Raw genomic sequence first — 17,641 nt, forward strand, 5'->3', positions numbered from 1 at the left:
ATACTTAGATATTTTCAAAAAATTGTAAGTTAAGTTGAATTACAGCTATTGAATGGATTCCCCATGTGAGTAGTGTCGGAATTGTCGAAAGCTTGGGCCTTCTCACTGGTATCCCAGAACACTGGGAGAGCGACCACCAACAATTCACTGTCTTCATACAGTGAAGTGCAGAAGTTTCTTTTCATTGCAGTGATGAACTCTTCTCTCTTCCATTGAGACCTCACAAGCTTCAAGTGAATGCAACAGGGGCAGGGGTAGGCCTCTCAGCCCCTCGAGCAGCCCCATCATTTAATATAATCATGGCTAATCAGCCTCTGGCCTCAACCTCTGTGCCAGTTCCCCATAGCACTTAATTACCTGATATTATAAAAATGTTTCTACTTCATAAGTAACCCCAAAGACCTCACCTTCACATGTGTCTGGGGTGGAGAATTCTGAAGATTCACCACACTCTTTGTGAAGACATTCCTATGATTATATGACTTAGACTTGCCCAAAAAGTGCTAGAACTCATCTTGTCCACTACTGCCCCCAACCCTCAATGATAACTATTAGGGCTACCTATCTAGACTCTAGAGGTGGCTGACAATATTTGTAAGCTTCTGCCCTCACCTGGCCCCAGAAAACTACCTTCTATGTCTGCTGAAAACCGAAAGGTAGCGTATCTGAACACAAACCCATTTTTCTTTACAAGCTCCTCACAAGCAGCACCTGAGGTCACAATTGCTAGTGCTGGAAGGGGGCACTACCAGCTGTTCCACTGTGCCACCCAAAGGCTGTGCATGCTGCCTCATTTTTGTCGCCTCAGAGCCAGAGAGGCCCCCGTCGCTCAGAGCTGACCATGGAATTGCATCCCAGCTGTCTAGATACGCAAACCTGGGCAGTACGACGTGAAGAGCAGGCTGTTACCCATGTAGCAAGCGCCCCTGATGAACCCAAAGGGATGACATAAACCGATGTAGTTTGGTACCAGCAGCATTGCAGGAACTGCCAGTCAGTGTTGAACTCAGTGTAGGACTGCCTTAGGAACTCCAGCTCCGGATTGTTCCCTCAGGGTTTACTCTTAAAGCCTTCCCCATGATGGGTACAGCCCCAAGGCAGCAGAGGTTTGAGATCAGAGTTTTCCTTCTCCTGGGTGAGCTGCCAACTACGGCCGATCAGTCCCACCTGCCTGAAGTGACTGGTTTTAAGGTGCCAGTAACCCACCCTTGCCCCTTCTCCTGTCAGTCGAGATGGTTCCGACGGGCTTGGTAGCTAAGCCACACGTGAAGGCCAGGAGCTCGACTTGGTTGTCAGAGGCTGTTTGAGGCACACCTCATCGGGCAGAATTTAATAGGTAGTGGGAACTATTATCACCATTCCCAACCCCACCCCGGCTATAACAGCCTTAAGGAACCTTGTCACCTAGTCTAATTATATTTGTGCATGTGTAGGTTTGCCCTCTTTGTGGTAATATGAAAAATGTCTTGTTTAGAAAAGTGTATTAGCATTGCCATTTGCCATCACATTGTAGTCTTAATTAGGAGAAATAAATATGATACATTTGATGTGACCCCCCCCCCACCATATAAGGAACTAGCAGAAATAAACAGAGCTGTCACTGAGCACAGCCTCTCCCTGGGTTTATTTTTAGTGCTCGATATTACTGACTTCATTTCTGCAAGGAAACTAGAACAGCTGGAAATTGCACAAGAGAGGAGTAGGAATCAAGACCAGCAAGTGGGTGATTTTAATTTAATTACTCAAGTGAAAATCGTGTGGAAGGCAGCCCAGGATAAAAGGAAACCAGCTTTCCTGTGCCTTGTGGAACAGAATTTCTTTACCAACCTTTGTCCTAGTTTGAAGCCGGCTGTGGTGGGACAATTTATTACGGAGGAGCCTTCTTGAACTCGACCTGTGAATTGGCAAACTACTTGAAATATTGCAACCCGCAGGACTGGCCGGTCTGTATTTTTTTTTCCATTTTATGAAAACCGATCTGAGGTCAGTAACTGTTTCTCTTCCTTATAAACTTCTTTCCTCCATTGTGAAATCTTTGCTGTTGTCACCATGCCTCACGATATCAACTCTGCACAACGATCACCGGCTCGCCTACCCCTACCCAATAAGGGTGGCCTGTATCCCATTATCAATCGCAACAAAGATGTCATCAAAGCCAAGAGTGAGGTCTTTCAGTGCCTGAAGAAGGAGTGCCTGAGGAAGGGTGTCCTCTTTGAAGATCCGGAATTCCCTGCAGATGAATCCTCTCTATTTTACAGCCAGTTTTTGCCTTTCAAGCTGGAGTGGAAAAGACCCCCAGTGAGTGTTTAGCTGTTGTACTTGGTTAACTGTAATCCGTCCTCTTACAGTGTGTATACTGGACTGCACTGTTTCTCTGTAAGAAATGCCACCTTCTCCACGTATTTATTCTTGGAAAAACGTAAGAAGCTGCAGAAAGTGCTGGAGATACTCAACAGATTCAGGTAGCTCACATAAAGCAAAACAGTAAATGCTTCATGTCGATGAGCATTTAATATGATTGGATAAAAGTTACAAGGTACATATTTCAAGTTGCAGAAAAGTGAGAGGGGTGGTATAGTTCTCTTTTTCTATTGTTCTCTCTCCTTGGCCTCTTTCACTCTCAAGAAAGTGAAAGGATAGTTCAAGAGGTGGGATTTCATCTATCCACCGGTATCCATCTATGCCTCGCCCCCAGAACTCAACACTGAATTCAGGAATTCAGTGCCAAGTGCATCGAGATGCAGCTCCTAAGGGACCGCGTTACGGAACTGGAGCTGCAGCTCGATGACCTTCGTCTGGTCAGGGAGAGTGAGGAGGTGATAGAGAGGAGCTGCAGGCAGGTGGTCACGCCGGGGCCACGGGAGGCAGACAAGTGGGTCACGGTTAGGAGGGGGAAGGGGAAAGGTCAGGTAATAGGGAGTACCCCGGTGGCTGTGCCCCTTAACAACAGGTACTCCTGTTTGAGTACTGTTGGGGGGGACAGCTTTCCCGGGAGAAGCGACAGTGGCCGTGCCTCCGGCACAGAGTCCGGCCCCGTAGCTCAGAAGGGTAGGGCAAGGAAGAGGAGGGCAGTTGTGATAGGGGACTCGATAGTAAGGGGGTCAGATGGGCGATTCTGTGGACGCAGTCCAGAGACCCGGATGGTAGTTTGCCTCCCTGGTGCCAGGGTCCGGGATATTTCTGATCGTGTCCAAGATATCCTGAAGTGGGAGGGTGAGGAGCCAGAGGTCGTGGTACATATAGGTACCAATGACATAGGTAGGAAAAGGGATGAGGTCCTGAAAGGAGAATATAGGGAGCTAGGAAGGGAGTTGAGAAAAAGGACCGCAAAGGTAGTAATCTCGGGATTACTGCCTGTGCTACGCGACAGTGAGAGTAGGAATGCGATGAGGTGGAGGATAAATGCGTAGCTGAGGGATTGGAGCAGGGGGCAGGGATTCAAGTTTTTGGATCATTGGGACCTCTTTTGGCGCAGGCGTGACCTGTACAAAAAGGACGGGTTGCACTTGAATCCTAGGGGGACCAATATCCTGGCAGGGAGATTAGCAGGGGCTACTGCGGTGACTTTAAACTAGAATGGTTGGGGGGTGGGAATCAAATTAAAGAGGCTAGGCGTGAGGAGGTTAGTTCACTACAGGGGGATGGGAACCAGTGCAGAGAGGCAGAGGGGTGTAAAGTGAGGGTAGAAACAAAAAGTACTATGGAGAAAAGTAAAAGTGGCAGGCCGACAAATCCAGGGCAAGCATTAAAAAGGGCCACTTTTCAGCATAATTGTATAAGGGCTAAGAGAGTTGTAAAAGAGCGCCTGAAGGCTTTGAGGAGCATTCGTAATAAGGTGGATGAATTGAAAGTGCAGATTGTTATTAATGATTATGATATAGTTGGGATCACAGAGACATGGCTCCAGGGTGACCAGGGATGGGAGCTCAACATTCAGGGATATTCAATATTCAGGAGGGATAGACATGAAGGAAGGGGAGGTGGGGTGGCGTTGCTGGTTAAAGAAGAGATTAACGCAATAGAAAGGAAGGACATAAGCCGGGAAGATGTGGAATCGATATGGGTAGAGCTGCGTAACACTAAGGGGCAGAAGACACTGGTGGGAGTTGTGTACAGGCCACCTAACAGTAGTAGTGAGGTCGGAGATGGTATTAAACAGGAAATTAGAAATGTGTGCAATAAAGGAACAGCAGTTATAATGGGTGACTTCAATCTACATGTAGATTGGGTGAACCAAATTGGTAAAGGTGCTGAGGAAGAGGATTTCTTGGAATGTATGCGGGATGGTTTTTTGAACCAACATGTCGAGGAACTGACTAGAGAGCAGGCTATTCTGGACTGGGTTTTGAGCAATGAGGAAGGGTTAATTAGCAATCTTGTCATGAGAGGCCCCTTGGGTAAGAGTGACCATAATATGGTGGAATTCTTCATTAAGATGGAAAGTGACATAGTTAATTCAGAAACAAAGGTTCTGAACTTAAAGAGGGGTAACTTTGAAGGTATGAGACGTGAATTAGCTAAGATAGACTGACAAATGATACTTAAAGGATTGACGGTGGATATGCAATGGCAAGCATTTAAAGGTTGCATGGATGAACTGCAACAAATGTTCATCCCTGTTTGGCAAAAGAATAAATCAAGGAAGGTAGTGCACCTGTGGCTGACAAGAGAAATTAGGGATAGTATCAATTCCAAAGAAGCAGCATACAAATTAGCCAGAGAAAGTGGCTCACCTGAGGACTGGGAGAAATTCAGAGTTCAGCAGAGGAGGACAAAGGGCTTAATTAGGAAGGGGAAAAAAGATTATGAGAGAAAACTGGCAGGCAACATAAAAACGGACTGTAAAAGCTTTTATAGATATGTAAAAAGGAAAAGACTGGTAAAGACAAATGTAGGTCCCCTGCAGACAGAAACAGGTGAATTGATTATGGGGAGCAAGGACATGGCAGACCAATTGAATAATTACTTTGGTTCTGTCTTCACTAAGGAGGACATAAATAATCTTCCAGAAATAGTAGGGGACAGAGGGTCCAGTGAGATGGAGGAACTGAGCGAAATACATGTTAGTAGGGAAGTGGTCTTAGGTAAATTGAAGGGATTGAAGGCAGATAAATCCCCAGGGCCAGATGGTCTGCATCCCAGGGTGCTTAAGGAAGTAGCCCAAGAAATAGTGGATGCATTAGTGATAATTTTTCAAAACTCGTTAGATTCTGGACTAGTTCCTGAGGATTGGAGGGTGGCTAATGTAACTCCACTTTTTAAAAAAGGAGGGAGAGAGAAACCGGGGAATTATAGACCGGTTAGCCTAACGTCGGTGGTGGGGAAATTGCTGGAGTCAGTTATCAAGGATGTGATAACAGCACATTTGGAAAGTGGTGAAATGATCGGACAAAGTCAGCATGGTTTTGTGAAAGGAAAATCATGTCTGACGAATCTCATAGAATTTTTTGAGGATGTAACTAGTAAAGTGGATAGGGGAGAACCAGTGGATGTGGTATATTTGGATTTTCAGAAGGCTTTTGACAAGGTACCACACAGGAGATTAGTGTGCAAACTTAAAGCACATGGTATTGGGGGTAAGGTATTGGTGTGGGTGGAGAGTTGGTTAGCAGACAGGAAGCAAAGAGTGGGAATAAACGGGACCTTTTCAGAATGGCAGGCGGTGACTAGTGGGGTACCGCAAGGCTCAGTGCTGGGACCCCAGTTGTTTACAATATATATTAATGACTTGGATGAGGGAATTAAATGCAGCATCTCCAAGTTTGCGGATGACACGAAGCTGGGTGGCAGTGTTAGCTGTGAGGAGGATGCTAAGAGGATGCAGGGTGACTTGGATAGGTTGGGTGAGTGGGCAAATTCATGGCAGATGCAATTTAATGTGGATAAATGTGAAGTTATCCACTTTGGTGGCAAAAATAGGAAAACAGATTATTATCTGAATGGTGGCCGATTAGGAAAAGGGGAGGTGCAACAAGACCTGGGTGTCATTATACACCAGTCATTGAAAGTGGGCATGCAGGTACAGCAGGCGGTGAAAAAGGCGAATGGTATGCTGGCATTTATAGTGAGAGGATTTGAGTACAGGAGCAGGGAGGTACTACTGCAGTTGTACAAGACCTTGGTGAGACCGCACCTGGAGTATTGTGTGCAGTTTTGGTCCCCTAATCTGAGGAAAGACATCCTTGCCATAGAGAGAGTACAGAGAAGGTTCACCAGATTGATTCCTGGGATGGCAGGACTTTCATATGAAGAAAGAATGGATGAACTGGGCTTGTACTCGTTGGAATTTAGAAGATTGAGGGGGGATCTGATTGAAACGTATAAGATCCTAAAGAGATTGGACAGGCTAGATGCAGGAAGATTGTTCCCGATGTTGGGGAAGTCCAGAACGAGGGGTCACAGTTTGAGGATAGGGGGGAAGCCTTTTAGGACTGAGATTAGGAAAAACTTCTTCACACAGAGAGTGGTGAATCTGTGGAATTCTCTGCCACAGGAAACAGTTGAGGCCAGTTCATTGGCTATATTTAAGAGGGAGTTAGATATGGCCCTTGTGGCTACGGGGGTCAGGGGGTATGGAGGGAAGGCTGGGGCGGTGTTCTGAGTTGGATGATCAGCCATGATCATAATAAATGGCGGTGCAGGCTCGAAGGGCTGAATGGCCTACTCCTGCACCTATTTTCTATGTTTCTATGTTTCTATGAATCCCAGAAGCCCAGTTTTCCCTGTTTGTGCCAGAACTGGACAGATCTGTTGAAAGGTCTGTCTTCTCTCTTCCACCACCCACTGCCTCCTGAACCTAACACTGAATTCAGGAAGTTAAGAAGCCCAGACTTTCTAGTTTGTATCAGAACTGGTCACCTAACCGCTGTCTTCTCTCTTCCACCACAGAAGCTGCTTGATTTCCAGAATTGTCCACTTTATTGTTTCTAGAGACACGTGAGACTGCAGATGCTGGAACCTGGAGAAAGAACAAGCTGCTGAAGACACTCAGCAGGCCAGGACAGATCTGTGAAGGGAGAATGATAGCTGACATCTTAGATCTTGATGCAAGGCTTTAATCCAAAATGTGCACTGTCTCTCTACCTCCAAAGATGCTGATGCCCCACAGAGCTCTTCCAGCAGTTTGTTTTTAACATTAGTGTTTAACTTCTGAAGGCTGATCTTACAGCTCTAGCTTTGGTTGCACATTCCCCTCCCCCCTTGTTTTCTCTCTTCTTCCCTCTCAAGCACCACAGGGATCCTGTAGGTGTAGGGTCAGTAGGAGACACAGGTCTTGTGGATTGGTGGCAACACACATCAAAGTTGCTGGTGAACGCAGCAGGCCAGGCAGCATCTCTAGGAAGAGGTACAGTTGATGTTTCAGGCCGAGACCCTTCGTCAGGACTAACTGAAGGAAGAGTTAGTAAGAGATTTGAAAGTGGGAGGGGGAGGGGGAGATCCGAAATGATAGGAGAAGACAGGAGGGGGAGGATGGAGCCAAGAGCTGGACAGGTGATTGGCAAAAGGGATACGAGAGGATCATGGGACAGGAGGTCAGGGAGAAAGAAAAGGGGGAGGGAGAAAAAGAAGAGAGAGAGAAAGAATGTGTGTATATAAATAACGGATGGGGTACGAGGGGAAGGTGGGGCATTAGTGGAAGTTAGAGAAGTCGATGTTCATGCCATCAGGTAGGTGAGACCCTTCGTCAACTGTACCTCTTCCTAGAGATGCTGCCAGTCCTGACGAAGGGTCTTGGCCCGAAACGTCGACTGTACCTCTTCCTAGAGATGCTGCCTGGTCTGCTGCGTTCACCAGCAACTTTGATGTGTGTTGCTTGAATTTCCAGCATCTGCAGAATTCCTGGTGTTTACGTCTTGTGGATTGGTGGTCAGTGAGGGAGACAGGGGTCAGTAGGGAAGATGGAATCAGTGGAAGACAGTTCCTGTGGGGTTCAGTCGGCGAATGACACTAGCCTGAGGGAGGTAATGAAGGGAAAAGGGAGTCACACTATTGAGGGGAAACTGATGGAATGATCAGAAGGATAAGTGTGCTTTCTGTTCCAGGTACGTCCACATATACATATCTGTGAAAGCCTCAGCAGAGTCTGCTCTCCAGTCAGCCCCTTATTCTGGGCAGACCTTTTGACCCATCTATCTCAGTGGACTTGCTCACCTGGCATGCTTCTTAGGTTCCCTCATCAGTTTTTCAACTTCCTCTTTCACACAAGAAACTCTGGCTTTAGTTCCCTTTCCCGTTTTCCCCCTGAAATACCTTGCGTGAAACAGAAATACAGACAAACTAAGTGTGGTCTATTCCCTTGTTACAGTTTTACCCTGCCTGTACCCTACAGGCATAGAGCAGGGGGACCAACCTGGGGTCTGTGGACCTTTTGGTTAATGATGAGTGTTGGGAACCCCTGGCCTGGAGGATGCAGAAAGAATCAGAATCAGAATGGTTGGGGGGTGGGAATCAAATTAAAGAGGCTAGGCGAGAGGAGGTTAGTTCACAACAGGGGGATGGGAACGAGTGCAGAGAGACAGAAGGGTGTAAAGTGAGGGTAGAAGCAAAAAGTACGAAGGAGAAAAGTAAAAGTGGCAGGCCGACAAATCCAGGGCAAGCATTAAAAAGGGCCACTTTTCAACATAATTGTATAAGGGCTAAGGGAGTTGTAAAAGAGCACCTGAAGGCTTTGTGTGTCAATGCAAGGAGCATTCGTAATAAGGTGGATGAATTGAAAGTGCAGATTGTTATTAATGATTATGATATAGTTGGGATCACAGAGACATGGCTCCAGGGTGACCAAGGATGGGAGCTCAACATTCAGGGATATTCAATATTCAGGAGGGATAGACATGAAAGAAAAGGAGGTGGGGTAGCATTGCTGGTTAGAGAGGAGATTAACGCAATAGAAAGGAAGGACATAAGCCGGGAAGATGTGGAATCGATATGGGTAGAGCTGCGTAACACTAAGGGGCAGAAACCGCTGGTGGGAGTTGTGTACAGGCCACCTAACAGTAGTAGTGAGGTCGGAGATGGTATTAAACAGGAAATTAGAAATGTGTGCAATAAAGGAACAGCAGTTATAATGGGTGACTTCAATCTACATGTAGATTGGGTGAACCAAATTGGTAAAGGTGCTGAGGAAGAGGATTTCTTGGAATGCATGCGGGATTGTATTTTGAACCAACATGTCGAGGAACCAACTAGAGAGCAGGCTATTCTGGACTGGGTTTTGAGCAATGAGGAAGGGTTAATTAGCAATCTTGTCGTGAGAGGCCCCTTGGGTAAGAGTGACCATAATATGGTGGAATTCTTCATTAAGATGGAGAGTGACATAGTTAATTCAGAAACAAAGGTTCTGAACTTAAAGAGGGGTAACTTTGAAGGTATGAGACGTGAATTAGCTAAGATAGACTGGCAAATGACACTTAAAGGATTGACGGTGGATATGCAATGGCAAGCATTTAAAGATTGCATGGATGAACTACAACAATTGTTCATCCCAGTTTGGCAAAAGAATAAATCAAGGAAGGTAGTGCACCCGTGGCTGACAAGAGAAATTAGGGATAATATCAATTCCAAAGAAGAAGCATACAAATTAGCCAGAGAAAGTGACTCACCTGAGGACTGGGAGAAATTCAGAGTTCAGCAGAGGAGGACAAAGGGCTTAATTAGGAAGGGGAAAAAAGATCATGAGAGAAAACTGGCAGGGAACATAAAAACTGATTGTAAAAGCTTTTATAGGTATGTAAAAAGGAAAAGACTGGTAAAGACAAATGTAGGTCCCCTACAGACAGAAACAGGTGAATTGATTATGGGGAGCAAGGACATGGCAGACCAATTGAATAATTACTTTGGTTCTGTCTTCACTAAGGAGGACATAAATAATCTTCCAGAAATAGTAGGGGACAGAGGGTCCAGTGAGATGGAGGAACTGAGCGAAATACTTGTTAGTAGGGAAGTGGTGTTAAGTAAATTGAAGGGATTGAAGGCAGATAAATCCCCAGGGCCAGATGGTCTCCATCCTAGAGTGCTTAAGGAAGTAGCCCAAGAAATAGTGGATGCATTAGTGATAATTTTTCAAAACTCGTTAGATTCTGGACTAGTTCCTGAGGATTGGAGGGTGGCTAATGTAACCCCACTTTTTAAAAAAGGAGGGAGAGAGAAACCGGGGAATTATAGACCGGTTAGCCTAACGTCGGTGGTGGGGAAACTGCTGGAGTCAGTTATCAAAGATGTGATAAGAGCACATTTGAAAAGCGGTGAAATCATCGGACAAAGTCAACATGGATTTGTGAAAGGAAAATCATGTCTGACGAATCTCACTGAATTTTTTGAGGATGTAACTAGTAGAGTGGATAGGGGAGAACCAGTGGACGTGGTATATTTGGATTTTCAAAAGGCTTTTGACAAGGTCCCACACAGGAGATTAGTGTGCAAACTTAAAGCACACGGTATTGGGGGTAAGGTATTGATGTGGATGGAGAATTGGTTAGCAGACAGGAAGCAAAGAGTGGGAATAAACGGGACCTTTTCAGAATGGCAGGTGGTGACTAGTGGGGTACCGCAAGGCTCAGTGCTGGGACCCCAGTTGTTTACAATATATATTAATGACTTGGATGAGGGAATTAAATGCAGCATCTCCAAGTTTGCGGATGACACGAAGCTGGGTGGCAGTGTTAGCTGTGAGGAGGATGCTAAGAGGATGCAGGGTGACTTGGATAGGTTGGGTGAGTGGGCAAATTCATGGCAGATGCAATTTAATGTGGATAAATGTGAAGTTATCCACTTTGGTAGCAAAAATAGGAAAACAGATTATTATCTGAATGGTGGCCGATTAGGAAAAGGGGAGGTGCAACGAGACCTGGGTGTCATTATACACCAGTCGTTGAAAGTGGGCATGCAGGTACAGCAGGCGGTGAAAAAGGCGAATGGTATGCTGGCATTTATAGTGAGAGGATTCGAGTACAGGAGCAGGGAGGTACTACTGCGGTTGTACAAGGCCTTGGTGAGACCACACCTGGAGTATTGTGTGCAGTTTTGGTCCCCTAATCTGAGGAAAGACATCCTTGCCATAGAGGGAGTACAAAGAAGGTTCACCAGATTGATTCCTGGGATGGCAGGACTTTCATATGAAGAAAGACAGGATGAACTGGGCTTGTACTCGTTGGAATTTAGAAGATTGAGGGGGGATCTGATTGAAACGTATAAAATCCTAAAGGGATTGGACAGGCTAGATGCAGGAAGATTGTTCCCGATGTTGGGGAAGTCCAGAACAAGGGGTCACAGTTTGAGGATAAAGGGGAAGCCTTTTAGGACTGAGATTAGGAAAAACTTCTTCACACAGAGAGTGGTGAATCTGTGGAATTCTCTGCCACAGGAAGCAGTTGAGGCCAGTACATTGGCTATATTTAAGAGGGAGTTAGATATGGCCCTTGTGGCTACAGGGGTCAGGGGGTATGGAGGGAAGGCTGGGGCGGTGTTCTGAGTTGGATGATCAGCCATGATCATAATAAATGGCGGTTCAGGCTCGAAGGGCCGAATGGCCTACTCCTGCACCTATTTTCTATGTTTCTATTGTCACGGGCAAATTTCACCGACTGTGTTGTTTTGCAGCAAAGTGCAGTGATATGAATGGGATAAAGTGTGGCAGATGGAATGGAATGTAAAAATGTTGACTTTAGTAGAATAAAACAGGAAGGCAGAGTATGACAAACTATTGAAAAGTAGTGACATGTGAAGGGATCTGGGTGTCTAATGCACTTCTTCAAATAGATTGATCTTCATACCTTAATTGGCATTTTCAGTATTTGCATCATTCAGTTTGTTCATTGTACTGGGTCTTCACTTCGAGTAACAGACTGCTAGTTTAAAATCACAGGTAGTAAATGTACCTGTTACTCTGTGCTGGAAATGTTAAGTCAAGGGCAGGAAAAAATATTTCAATAGTACATGCTCGCATTTCCTACGGGGTCTTAGAAGCCACAAAATATTTAAAGGTCGCATCATCTCTCGTGGTGAGCGAGTCTGACCTCTGACTGGTCATCTGGTCATGTGTGATTGACGTGGAAGTTGTTTGCTAGCTCGGTCAGCACCTTTTTTTATAATCTGCACAGTCGGAGGTTTGAGGGACTTTCATGGGCTGAATGCATGGAACATTTACAGGTTTGATTTCATTCCACATTCCCAAAAACAAGTTACAGAGATGGCTTCCCTATCTTGTCAGCCCACCTAGTCTGCCGCACCATTGGGAACTAAATGCAAAGCAAGGTTGAAAAATTCAGCATAGGGACAATAAATCTCTCAACCGGCTCCAGCTTCAGCCTCAGCCTCCCCTCCCCCTCAGCCAACTCAACCTGCCATTGTATTTTTGTCCACCTGCATCTATTACCCACTGTCCCGTTTCCCAATGCCACCACTGCTCCCGCCCTGTCATTCCTCACCCCTCCTCGGTCCACTTACTAACCCATACCTCACCACTTCCCCTCTCTTCTTCATATTGGCTTCCTCTCCTCTCCACTCTCAGCGACGATACAGAGTTTTGACCCAAATTGTCCACAATTCCTTCCCCTCCCCCACCCCCAACCAATGCCACCTGGCCCTCTGAGTTCCTCTCGTTCCTCTGTGCTGCTCATATGAAGAATAAATCTATTCCTCCATTTGCCTGGTGTTTCCTTTCAGATTCCTTCACCTGCCATTCAAAGCAAGATTTTTATACCTTGAGGGATGCTTTCGGGCTTCCCCCAGCCTGGAATGTGCGTTGTTTGTTGTGAAGATCCCCCAGCCTTTTAGGGTTTATCCTGGACAGCAGATGCTAGCCTGTTGCAGGGGGTTGTGGCAGCTGGGTCTCACTGTGCTCGAGGTCTACTGTATATAGAGTATTTTCTCTGCTCCAATGCCAATTACCACCACAGCCACACCAGTCAAGGGCAGAATTTCTCACCTAATATAGAGCTGCAATGAGAAACTGGCAGAGAGGTCAATTAAAAGAGACGGAAGTAATCTTTGAAGTTTAATGCTGTAGAAAAATTTGATGGCATTGCTTTCAATACTGCTGCCACTGCTTTTCGTTATTTGCACAGGTGTTCTGTAGGGTGCTCCCTCTGTGATTCTGAGCGCAAGTTCAAGTTTGTTGTTGTCGTAGCATATGGACGCAGGGTATAAATGCCTTGGAAATTAACCTTTTGCAGCACGGCACGTTAAAATTGAGGGCAAATGGGGTACCACAGCGGCATAATGCTATTACAGCTTGGAGTTCCTGTAGCACCTGTAAGCAGTTTGCACGTTCTTTCCTCCGAGTGTGCGGGTTTCCTCCGAGTGTGCGGGTTCCTTCCCATGGTCCAAAGGCGTGCCGATTAGCAGGTTAATTGATCATTGTAAATTGTCCTGTGTTTAGGCTAGGACCAAATAGATGGGTTGCTGGGCATGGCGGCTCTTTGGGCTGGGTGGGCCTGTCCCACGCTCGATCTCTGAATAAATAACATGTTTCCTTTGCACACGTAAGATATGCATAACTATAAGGATATACTGGTGCAAAGTATTTTCTGCTTATTACTTAACCCAGATTTCACATGGTAGATTCAGTCCTTGCTTTACTTCGCATGGTAGTGTGTCACTGTCACTATGTTCAATCTCCCCTCTTCAATAAAGATTGTTCTGACGTCAAGCCAACACTTCATTGACTGTACACAAAGAGATAGCACAGTGCTGCTGCTTCGATTCTGTTTGGAGTTTCCATCTTCCCTCTGTGACTGTGTGGATTTCCTCCAGATGCTCTGGTTTCCTCCCTAAAAAAAGCCCATGTTCATCGGCCACTGCCTTTTGTTGTGGATAAGCGGCTAACAAAAAAAGAGAAGCTGAGAAGTTGGGGGAGAATATATCACGATAGTAGACAGCCTAGTTGCAGCTGCTAGGGTCTTGTTAGATGAGACAGTACTGTAGTGGAGCTTGAACACTGCAGCCGAAGCAAGATTTAAGTGATGTTACAGAAGGGGAGTTAATATCAGTGACATTCCCTGAAACTGGGATGTGTCCATCTACCGAGTTACAAGTAATCATGACTGTTTGCCTGTAACATGGTTGTAAAAGACCTCATGACACTTCAAAAAAATGAGGAACAACGGTTGTTCTCACAACCTCCCTAAACAATATTTACAAAAAATAAGGAAGTTTCTTTTAAATGTGGTACAATTAGTATTGCTACTTTGAAACTCAAGCTTCAGTGCTGACTTCAGGTGTGGTCTGTATAGAGTTTGCGTGCTCCACTCTGTGACTATGTGGCTGATCTGCTTTCCTCTCAGATCCCAAATTTGAGCAGGTTCTTGGTTTAAAAGGGCCTCTGTAAATTGTCCCTGGGTAAGTGGCAAAAGAATCAAAGAATCAGAGGAGAGTGAGGGAGAATGTGTTGCAGCGGTGCGGAGGATTGGCACTCAGGAGAATGCTCTGCAGTGAACCGTCATGGATCTGAAGTGCTAAATAGCCTCCTTCATGTCATAAGTAGTAAGTAAGTAAATCTTTTAGGGAGGCAGAGAATGGACCAGTCAAAAAGATGTGTTTATAATTAAATCTCCCTCACCTCTGGGATGAGCAAATGTCCTCTTGTATGCCACCTTGGGCTTACCAACGGCACGTACTAGAGATTAGGCACAGTGACCATTAGTCTGCAGGTGACTCTGGAGTCATAGGGTCACAGGGAAATATAGAATGGAAATAGGCCCTGCAGCCCAACCTGTCCATGCTGGTCAAGTTGCACACCTAATTGATCCATATTGTTCTAAACTTTTCCTATCCATGTCACTGTCCAGTGGTATTCCCTGTATCTCTAGAAGTGTCTCCTGGCAGTTTGTTCCATACACACACCACTCTCTACGTGAAGCGGTTGTCCCTCAGGTCCCCTTTGAACCTTTCTCCCCTCATCTTAAACCTAAGACCTCCAGTCTTTTTGGGGAAAAGATTGTGTGCATTCATCCTCTCTGTTCCCCCTATGATCTTATCCACCTCAATAAAGTCTCTCCCTCAAGTCGCCTACACTCCAAGAAATCAAGTCCTAGCCTGCCCAGCCTCTTGATTCCTGCTGACATGTTGTGTATTTAATATTTCAGTAGTATTTGAGTAATATTGTAAATATATTGTTTGAGTCAGCATTCTTGATCTTTAAATAATCCATTACGGGTTATATGTATAAATGCGGGAATTGCACACGTCATCACGTTACCACATGATATGCGCGCCTTGCTTAAACACGAAGTTAGACTCACCTTTTCGATTCTTGTGTCCTCCTTTGAATTAGTTTAAGGTTTTGAAGTTACAAAACATAACAGCATGCTCGTAAAGCTTTGCACTTCCTGAATCTTGGGAAGTGTCGCATTTTCATTTAAAAAGGAAATGGTCAGATCAGAAACCTGCTATTAGAGTTATAGAGTCATTGAAATGTACAGAGCAGAAACAAACCCTTTGACTCATCTGCTCTGTTCTGAACCATTTGAACTGCCTACTCCCATGGACCTGCAGCAAGACCATAGCCCTCCATACCCCTGCCATCCATGTACAAATCCAAACTTTTTCTTAAGCATTGAAATCGAGCTCGCGTGCACCACTTGTGCTGGCAGCTCATTCCACAATCTCATGACCCTCTGAGGTAAGAGGTTTCCCTCATGTTTCCCTTAAACTTCTCACCTTTCACCCTTAAGCCATGACCCCTGGTTATACTGTAGTCCCACTCAACCTCAGTGGAAAAAGCCTACTTGCACTTATCCTATCGATACCCTTCTCAATTTTGTACACTTCTATCAAATCACCGCTATGTTCCAACGAATAAAGTCCTAACCTATTATATCATTCCTTATAACTCAGGTCCTCCAGTCCCAGCAACATCCTTGTAAGTTTTCCCTGTACTCTTTCAGCCTTATTTACATCTTTCCTGTAGGTATGTGATCAAAACTGCACACAATACTCCAAATTGGCTTCACCGATGTCTTATACTTCAACATAACATCCCATCTCCTGTACTCAGCTTTTGACCAATATGCCAAATGCTTTCTTTACGACCTATCTAACTGTGACACCACCTTCAATGAATTACGGACCTGTATTTCCAGAAGCCTTTGTTTTACCAAACTCCTCAGTGCCCTATCGTTCACCATGTAAGATCTACCCTGGTTGGTCCTACTGAAGTGCAGCACCTCACACTTGTCTGCATTAAATTCCATCTGCCATTTTTCAGTCCATTTTTCCAGCTGGTCCAGATTCCACTGCAAGCCACGATAGGCTTCCTCGTTGTCCACTACACCCCCAATCTTTGTGTCATTTGCAAATTTGCTGATCCAGTTGAACACATTATCATCCAGATATAGATGACAAACAACAATGGACTGATCCCTGCAGCACTCCACTGGTCACAGGCCTACAGTCAGAGAGGCAACCATCTACTACCACTCTCTGGCTTCTCACACAAACCCAATGTCCAATCCAATTTCCTACCTCATCTTGAATGCCGAGTGACTGAACCTTCTCGACCAACCTCTCATGTGGGACCTTGACAAATGACTTACTAAAGTCCATGTAGACAACTTCTACTGCTTTGCCTTCATCAACTTTCCTGGTGGCTTACTCAAAGAACTATATACATTTGGTTAGACATGATCTACCACACACAAAGCCATGTTGGCTATCCTTCATCAGTCGATGTCTATCCAAATATTCATATATCAAATCCCTCAGAGTACCTTCCAATAACTTTCGCACTACTGACGTCAGATTCACCAGTCTATAATATCCTGGATTATGCTGACAGCCTTTCTTGAACAACGGAACAACACTGGCTATCCTCCAATCCTCTGGTACATTACCTGTCACTAAGAATGATTTAAATATTTCTGCTAGGGCACCAATTTCTGCACTAGCCTCTCGCAGGGTTGGAGGGAACACCTTCTCAGGCCCTGGGGATTTATCTACCCTAATATGCTTCAGGGTAGGAAGCAACTCAGCCTCTGCAGTCTGTAAAGTGTCTATGAAGCTAACGTTACTTTGCCTCACTTCTATAGACTTTGTGCCCGTCTCCTGAGTTAATATAGATTATTTAAGATCTCCCCCCATCTCTTTTGGCTCCACACATGGATCGTTCTTCTGACCATTCAGAGGATCAATTTTGTCCCTTGCAATCCTTTTGCTCTCAACATTCCTTACAATTCTCCTTCACCTTGTCCGCTACAGCAACCTCATGCCCTCTTTTAGCCCTCTGAATTCTTTCTTAAGTGTTCTCTTGCATTTCTTATACTCCATAAGCACTTCCTTTTATCCCCTGACCGATCAGGATACCATCGACTTCTGCCTTAGGTATACCCACGAACTTGGCCTCCTCCGCAGTTTGTGGCAGAGCATTCCACTGATTCACCACACTCTGGCTAAAACTATTCCTCCTTTCCTCTGTTCTAAAAGGTCACCCCTCAATTTTGAGGCTGTGCCCTCTAGCTCTGGATGCTCCCACCATAGGAAACATCCTCTCCACATCCCCTTATCTAGTTCTTTCAACATTTGTTAGGTTTCAATGAGATCCTCCCGCATTTAAAAAAAAATTCTAAATTTCAGTGAGTACAGGAGTATGTTAACCCCTTCATTCCTGGAATCATCCTTGTGAACCTTCTCTCGACTCTCTCCAATGATA

The 17,641-nt window shown here is 45.3% G+C and overlaps 1 protein-coding gene across 2 annotated transcripts in view; it reads left to right on the forward strand.

The window, feature by feature from the left end:
• Positions 1 to 1,669: 1,669 nt before the first annotated feature.
• Positions 1,670 to 17,641, forward strand: part of LOC140201052 (calpain-3-like) — a 163,222-nt gene continuing 147,250 nt past the window's right edge. For both annotated transcript variants that reach the window (XM_072264667.1, XM_072264666.1), the window contains exon 1: positions 1,670 to 2,298. In XM_072264667.1, the coding sequence (XP_072120768.1) occupies positions 2,050 to 2,298 (249 nt within the window). In that variant the 5' untranslated portion in view covers positions 1,670 to 2,049. The remainder of the gene's footprint in view (positions 2,299 to 17,641) is intronic.

The sequence above is a fragment of the Mobula birostris genome, chromosome 1 (genome assembly GCF_030028105.1).
Source record: "Mobula birostris isolate sMobBir1 chromosome 1, sMobBir1.hap1, whole genome shotgun sequence".
NCBI classification, from domain to species: domain Eukaryota; kingdom Metazoa; phylum Chordata; class Chondrichthyes; order Myliobatiformes; family Myliobatidae; genus Mobula; species Mobula birostris.